Here is a 9,025-nt window from a genome sequence, read left to right on the forward strand (position 1 = left end):
ACTTTTTTCTTTTTAATTAAAATGAATACGTGATTAGATTACAATTGGAAATAGGGATGGAGCCAGAATTTTTAGTTGTTGAGAACGAAATATTTTAGTTCACAAGGAACAGTAATATTAAAACTTTGGATCCCATATAACTTTTATAGGGATAATTACACTCTCCTTTCCTGAGGTTTGATTTAATTATACCTAGCTAAAGCCCCTATAGTTTGGAAAATCACATTTAACAGCTCGGAGGTTTACTTCCTTCTAACAAATAAATCACTCCATTAGTTAAAATTCACTGAATTTGCTGATATTAACAAAAAACTGAATGAAAATTGATATTTACCCTCGATTAACTTATTAAAGGTCGAACAAATTTTTCTTCGACTAAACTATCCATATAACGGTGATGATATATTTCCTTACATGCATTAACGCGTGAAAACGTATAAGGGTAATTTGGTTACAAGAAGATTTATTAAAATTTGCAATAAATCAGTAATAAGTCAACCGGGGGTAAATATAGATTTTTTTTTTACTTTTTATTAATACCATCAAATTCAATGAATTTCGACTAACGGAGGGACTTATTTGTTAGATGGAAGCAAACTTCAGGGATGCTATGTATAATTATATCGAATCTCAAGGAAGCAGAGTGTAATTATTCCTAATTTATATATTAAATTTGAGATTATAGACGTCCGGTTACGTCGTGGTTCCCCACTAACTCCATCTACGGCTGGAAAAAACATCGAAGCTACCAAACTTGGATTTTGAAATATTAATTTGTTGGCAATGGAAGTAAGAGGACCCAAATATGCTTATGGAGATAAGTAGATTGTGTTTGCAGCTAGCTGGAGTAGAGCCCATATATACTTTGAATTGGAAACAACACATGCTAGCCACTCATGAAGCATATATACTTAAATGACTACATTGAAAAGATAAAGAAGTGTATTTTATACCAACTACTCTTTATATCTTTAAATAGGTACCAGAAACTCTAGCTAAGCATGAAATTTTTTGAGACAAATAAGTGACAGAAAGACTATCTAGAGCTGTCCGGGGCCATGTCTTTGCTTCTTCCTCATCACAGATACAGATTGGTGTGTGCAACACCAAAAAGTCTCGACGATGATGAATGATCGTCGTTGTAGGGAAGGTACATTGATAGACTTAAGACCTAGTAAATTCGCCTCCTGTGTTTACATTGAGATGACTGCATTACGTTAATGGCTTGTGTCGTGCTACCTAAGTGGGCATTTACCTCAAACGGCTGTAAAATGTCGGGTGATCAATAACTGGTTGAAGATTTACTTAAGTTGGTGAGTTTGCTGCATCTAGATCATGATCAGGGTATGAAATTCGCACCAGGCCGAGGAGATATTCGGGCGTGTCCCACTTGTTGGTCATCGCTTGTGTTCTCTTAAGAGATGCTTTCGACTTTCTGACAAGTACTGGGAAAGTGAATATGATGAATATTAGCAGAACTGATGAAAATCAGGAAATAAACTGAAAATATGTGTGCTAAAAGTTGGATATGAGAAGTCGAAATTGCCCTTGCACTCATTTATTTTGTTCAGATGACTGGAGGGTAATCTAGGAGTTTGGATGGATATATGAGGAGCTGCTTTAACTGTTAATAGCTGAACACTTGTTTTAACTGAAAATGACCATAAAATATAGCAACACATATGTCAGAAATGAAACAACTAAGGCTCCATTTGGATGGATGAATTTGGACTTATGTGAATTATTTGAAGAAAATAATTCAAACAATTTCAAACTAAATGAATTTGAAATTCATCATAATCCCACTAATTATAATTCAAAATCAGAATCGAATGACTAAAGATCATATCCAAATTAGCATTGTCGATTTTCTATTACAGCTTTAAAATTCTTAAATTCAGATCCATCAATCCAAACACACCGTACAAATTAAAAGCTGCTTAAAAGTGATCACAACTTTGTGTTTGCAGACATGCACTTATAAAATCTAGAAAAGCTTAATCAATGAGGTGTTTTATTATGTACCATCACAAACACAAATAAGCCCTTTTGGAATTGCATTAAGAAAAAAAGAAAGTAGATGTCTATAATTAAAGTTGGATTATAATATATTAAAACAAAGTTATTCTTGATTACCTTCTTGATAAACAAATTTAAGTGACGATTAGCTTTTTTGAGAGTAATGATTGAGCAAAGTGCTTTGTATCACAAGGTGTAATTGTTTCAAGTTGTCAATAAAAGTTCTGGGATAGCTTTTATGATGCTTGATTTGCTACTTTGAGTATGGTTGCATCTTTTATTTCAATTAATATATACATATCATGCGTATGAAGATTTCATTATTTATTTTATTTAAAAAAATTATATACGTAACATATATATTAAATAGAGTAGAAGACTCAAAAAGATTTGAAATAGAAAATCGAAATCTTGATTTGATGGGCTCTTTAATTAGCGATGAGACATCAATAGCTTTTTTGCTTGATTATTTATCATTATCTATTCTGAGTGTGTTGGGGGTGAATTTATAAGTTTTTTAAAATATTTTATAGAGAAAAATATTATTTCAATCCGTTAAGTATATCTAATTTTAATTTTAGTCCGATAACTATATCCATTTTTGTTTAGGTCCAGTAACTCACGAAATTGCTTACTTTTAGTCCTCTGGTAGATTTTTGGACAATTTTATCTCTATGCAACTTTTGAAAGGCAGTTTTAGTCCATATGCATTCATAGGGATAAAATTGTCCGAAAATCTACCAGAGGACTAAAAGTAAGCAATTTCATAAGTTAATGGACCTAAATAAAAATGGATATAGTTATCGGACTAAAATTAAAATTAGGCATACTTAACGGACTAAAATAATACTTTTCCCTATTTTATAAGATGTTTAAGAGCTTATAAACTGTTATAAAGTGTGTTTGGTAATTTTTTTTTTTTTTTAAAAAAGAGCTTATAAGTTCTAAAAATAAGATTAGGAGCTTATAAGCTCTTTTTTTTTTATTTAAAAGAAAAGTAAGAGTTGCTAAATTATTTTTAAAATTTTAACAAATTTCTTCAAATTAAATATTTTCCATTAGTAACATGTTACAAGCTTTATAATTTTATTTTATCCAAATATTTCATGAACTTATATCGCAAAATAAGACCTAACATTTTATAAACTCTAAAAACATCTTACAAAATGTACGAGCTTATAAGATCTTTTAGATAAATTTAGCCAAATACCCTCAAATTTTTTATAGTGTTTGATTGTAAAAATATTTTCTTATCTGAATATATATATATATATATATTTCAAACACATCTAACTACTTTAAAGGAAAATTTATTACATCAATTATAACCATTACCTTTTTTTTTTTTTATTTAATGAGATGAGATGAAATCACGAGCAATCATAATTCAACAAAAAGTAAAGTATTATAGAATTGGGAGTGCTTAATCAAAAGTAATTTGGTACTAAGATTCATAAGTAGCGTAAAGCAGGAGAAAATTCTGGTCATAATCATTACCCCCAAGTTTCCAAGCAACTTCACACACCACTTTCATTGCCTACAATTCTTGGTATTACCTTAACTAGCTCTATTAATACACATGTACTTTATACATTGTAGCGTATCCCTTGGCCTGTCGAAGGAAACACTACTTGATTCATGATTGTTGTATTATATCTTTTTTTATTTATAAAAATTACATTTACCGAAAAAAAAAAATCAAGAATCAAAGTGCTAGGGTGTTCATGGTAATTTCCATTCAATTCAATTGTAAACATAAATTAATCTTAGTTTACATTATCATTGCATCTCCTTCTATTAATTCATTCTTTATTTAGGAAAAAAATGCAATTTATCTCTTTGTGATATAAAAAAGGAGCCGAAATTTTCTATAAAAAATAAAATATCAAATTATTCCTGTATTTTGAAAAAAGAAGCAAATTGCCCCCTTATATAAAACATCGATAGGGAGGTAATTTGCTTCATTTTTTAAAAAATAATAGAGAAATTTGTTAATTCTTTTTTCAAAGGAAGTATTTGCTCATTCTAAATGTATATATATATATATATATATATATTTTTTTTATCAAGGGTCAAATTATAAATTTATCGTGTTTAAAGATATTTGGATATAAATAGTTAGCTGATAATTATATTTTTAATCATAATACATACAAAAGTATTTTATTAGAAACTTATGTTGAGTAATTGTGGACGTAGATGATGAAGATTCTTATGTTTTATGTTTATTTATTTATTTTTTCTTATATTTTCTGCATACATTTACGATTTGTCAAAATTGTTTTCTTACAAATTACCCATATAGTACAAACTTAAATAGGTGGTGTGTACACCCCATCATTCTCGAGATATGAATACATTATACTAAAGAAAAAAAATTAATTTGAAAATTTATTTTACTTTGAATTGATCAAAATTTATGATATAATTTTAAGGAAAAAGTATTATTTTAGTCCGCTAAGTATGCCTAATTTTAATTTTACTCCGATAACTATATCGGACTAAACAAAAATGGACATAGTTATCGGACTAACATTAAAATTAGGCATACTTAGCGGACTAAAATAATACTTTTCTCTAATTTTAATCAGTATCTATACTATATATAAAAGTGTGAATGTTTCACATGTTTATTTCTCATTATAAAAATATACTTATACCCTTACTTAAGTAATTTTTTTTAATAATAAATCATAGTCATAAAAAAAATGAACAATTAGTATATTAATAAATTTGAAAATATTTTACAAATAAAAAGATATCAATAAAAGAATACCAAACAAAAATATTGATAACAATTAAAAGTAAATTTTAGAAATAATTAGATACTAACAAATTAGTTGTAGACTAAATTTCAATTGTATGCTGACAAAAGATAAATATATTTTTCTTTAGAATATATTTATAGAAAAATAGTTTTGGTTAACAGAAGTTAATAAGTATTTAAGAATAAAAACAATTATCGGGAAATACAAGTACCACTTTTTATTAAATTTAAAATTATGTCTGAAAATTTAATTATTTAGAGAATCTCTATTTGTTTTTTTCAATATTAGATAATCGCATATGCACATAAATGATTAAGTGGGTGTCTGACTGATGAGCTTATTAGTTCTTTAAAACATCTTATAAGATGTTTTTAAAGTTTAAAAATTCTATAAAACTATTTCATAATTTTTTTTATAAAGCTTATAAGATCTCAAAAAAAGTTATTCATATTCTCATAAGCTCTTTAAAAAAAAAGTAATCCGAAACCCTTTTCATAAGATTTTTTAAGTTATTTTTTGTATCAACTTGCCATCTCAAGTTTATAAAATTTTGTATTTTGTCATTAATAACTGTTTTTTCAATCAATTTTTTTGTCAAAAAAGGTCACATGCAGTGCACGTGTGATATTTAAGGGTTATATGATTTGATTTTTTCACATATACACAGCTTGTGATGTTTTTTCGACAAAAAAATAAACAAAAACCCTCTTATATATGGCATAAATTTCGTAACTATAATTGTTTTTAATATATGGCAAAGTGTAAATTTCATAAAGTTGAGAGGGTAAGTTATTACATAAATAAAAAAATTTAGATGTCAAAGTGTAAAAACGTGTGTAGTTTGAATGATAATATGTAATTTTTCCTTGATTTTATTTTAATATTAGATTATTTTTATATATTATATTTTACTTTCACACTAATTTATTTCACCCAAGATAATCAAATATAATAATTAATAAATAAAAAATAAAAAATTTAAGTTTTTAGGATTAATTTTTCTTTTTTAATAGTATCGAGCAAATTTTTTAGAAGAGAATTATAAATAATACAATTAAATAATCTTTAAATAATTATTATTATTTTAAAATATAATTGTATATACTAAAGTTTCGACGATAGAAATATAAATAAAATTATGAACTTTAATCTCTTTTGTAGCTAATAAGATATAGTCACCCCTATCTATATATTTCTACACGTGCAACGCACGTGGTACGTTCTAATCGATAAAAAAATATAGAAAAATTGGTACAAAATCAGTCTATTTTACTGACTTGTTTTTTTGTTTATTTATTATTTTTAAATTGACACTACCGTTGCCACTAGCTGTTACCCTCACCGTTGTAATTAAAAAAAAAAAAAGGATAATTTACAATGAATTCTTTGATATTTGTTATAATTACAAATATTCTCTTACTGTTAAAAAAAGTTACAAATACATCATCGGGATTAACAATTGTTCAACAAATACGCGTGGGTTGTCCAAAGAAGTATTTTTTAAACTATTATTAATTATAAAAAGATATTTATAATTTATGATAAATTTCAAAAGAGTCTTATTGTAATTTATTCTCAAAAAGCAAAATTCAAGAAAGGGATATCTGGCTTCTGGGCCAGATTTCTAAGCCCAGATGCTACTGTCTATGGTAGTTTTCTGGGCTCACGTAGTTGGGCCAAGTCCAATGTATGGCACATCCAATTTGTTGGAAAACTTATGCAGAAATGCAACAACAATTAGCTACAATTTTTCACACTATTGAATTTCTTTTGTCGACAATCTTTTTTATTAGTGGCTTGGGTTTCTAGAATAAAGACTATTTTGGTGGTGGAAATAAATTGTAATAAAAGTTAAGCAGTAGTTTTAAATTGAGAGTGTTCGAAAATAAAAGTCAAATATAAAAAAGGATTAAAGTTCGGTGTTTTTGAAAAACGACTTAATATTTCAATTTTATCAATAAGTAGTAAAAGTTGGTATCGAGTTGTTTACAGCTTTTTTGCGTAAATCAATTTAAGTTAAGCTATTCAAAAGTGAAAATTGTAACATAAAATACTCTTTTAAACTTATTTTCAATAGTAACTTGATAAATACTTATTTTAAACAACTGCACACAGCCCCTACGTCCGGCTCAACAAATGAACATCAATCGATTGACTTTGTATATGTGTCTTCAATTCTTGACATTTTTTGCACACACGTTACGACTAAACTATTTATAGCTTTTTAGTTATGATCAAAATATTTATTACTATGAATTTTAGATATAGTTAATGTGGCTTCGCATGTCTGCTAGCTAGTTGTAAAGTCATGCATGGTTAACTATGTAAAATTCATCGTAATTTTTTATTTTTAATCATATATAATAATAGATCATGGTAAAATATCGTATTTCTTGTAGTCAGTCCCCCCGCCATTCTCTATAAACATACCGTGAAAAGACTGAAATAGAGAACAATTTGGATCACAGAATTGAATTTGAAGGAAGATTTTCAGCCGATTCATATTAAATGAATTTAAAGTCTATCATTATGTTACAAACAAATTCAAGAATTTAAAGTTCTTTGCAGCATTGAATTAACCAAACCAAGTTCAATGAATTTAGTACTATAAATTTAAAATTCATCTATCCAAAATTCTTGAAGTAATGAACATAATATATATGTTGCAGCGATTAATGAGAGCAATAAGATATTAAGGTCTAATAATATAGTAATTGTGGACAAATGGAAACCCGAATTCCGATTCAATTTTATAAATTAAAATCAATTATATGACAAGTGTAATAAACTTCTCACGACTCCGTATGTACATATATATATATATATATATATATATATATAGCTACATTGATCTGCTATGGCATTAATTACCTCTCCTCGATCTTCCATAACCTACTAATTAATTTTCCAGGGAGAAAAAAGAAAAATCAACACAAACAAAGAGAAAAGAAGAAGAAGAAGAAATTTATAATTAAAATTGATGATGATCACACAGACTTTCTTCCAAGCTGCCAGCAGCAAGACGTCGCATTACATCCACCTGAACTCGAAGGGAGACGATATAATCTAGGGTTTCTTGAATCAAAGACACTTCATCCATTCCTTCTCCTCCGGGTAGAAGACTCTTAAGCACACTCGTCCTGTTCTTCACCAGTTTCCTGGCAATGGAGCTTGGTTCCGTGACCCGTCGAGGTACAACCCTTCTTCTTGCAATAAGGCTTGATCTTCTCAAGATCTTCTTGCTGCATTTCATCAACCCGGATGCGGCTCTCATGTCTTGTTTGCGGCCTAGTACTTGTTCGACGAGGATTCTGTTAGTACCGAGGATGTCGGCCATTAGGGCCCGACTCCACCGAGTTGCGGGCTTTCTGGTTGAAGCAATGGCTACATCTGCTGATAATTTTATGGCTGGTTTTCTTCTGTCCATGATGCTCATGTTCTTGTTGAAATTGCTGTAGGTGTGGAGACCCTTTATCCATTTCTTGAGGAATTCTTGTTTGAGCAAGACTACTGATGAATTGCACATTGTACTGGATGATGATAAGTTTGAGAAAAATAAGATTTTAATGCTATGTAATAACGATGATGCATGAAGATTTCAACGATCAAATATGAACTGAAAAAGAACGAAAATAAGTACCTTGATTTCATCGAACTGACAGCGGAATCCCTGGTGTGAACACTGCAGAACAATGTAAAAGTTTCTTGGAATCCGACAAAGTAAGACAGAAGCCAATTTGAAATTCAGACAGACAGAAAAGAGAGAGAGAGAGAGAGAAGGAGAAGAAAGGGGATGAAGAAGATTATATATTTATTTTGTGAAAGAAAGAAGGGGTAGTGGTGGGGCAACAAGATAAAGACAGAGCACATGCGGGCACATGGAAGTTGACGGCCCGCATGTCCAAACCCTAATTAAACACACTATTAATTTCAATTTATATATTTGCATATGTGTGTAGTTATTTAGACTACCATTTATGAGTCTATGCCCTTCATGCAATGTAAGTTCACCGCATTTATAGCGGGAAATTGGTGAAATTTGATATTTTTAGTTTTTTGTTTTACGCAGATTTTTAAAATGATATCAAAATTAAAAAAAAATATTCAGCATATTTAGTTTTATACTTTATAATGTTTTCAAAATGATTCAAAGATTAAAAAAATTTGACATATTAATCCCGCAAATTTCATAAAATAGAGAATTAAATATGACGAATTTTATCAATTTTAAAATCATT

General features: G+C 28.6%; 1 protein-coding gene across 1 annotated transcript; it reads right to left on the reverse strand.

Annotated features, from left to right (window-relative positions):
• LOC105155635 (transcription factor IBH1-like) lies at positions 7,644–8,570 on the reverse strand. The gene is made up of 2 exons (XM_011071536.2): positions 8,428–8,570; positions 7,644–8,317 (listed from the first exon to the last, which is right to left on the reverse strand). Exons 1-2 carry the CDS (start codon positions 8,436–8,438, stop codon positions 7,759–7,761), a joined length of 570 nt encoding a protein of 189 aa, XP_011069838.1. The 5' UTR covers positions 8,439–8,570; the 3' UTR covers positions 7,644–7,758.

This window comes from Sesamum indicum, linkage group LG2 (genome assembly GCF_000512975.1).
Source record: "Sesamum indicum cultivar Zhongzhi No. 13 linkage group LG2, S_indicum_v1.0, whole genome shotgun sequence".
NCBI lineage: Eukaryota > Viridiplantae > Streptophyta > Magnoliopsida > Lamiales > Pedaliaceae > Sesamum > Sesamum indicum.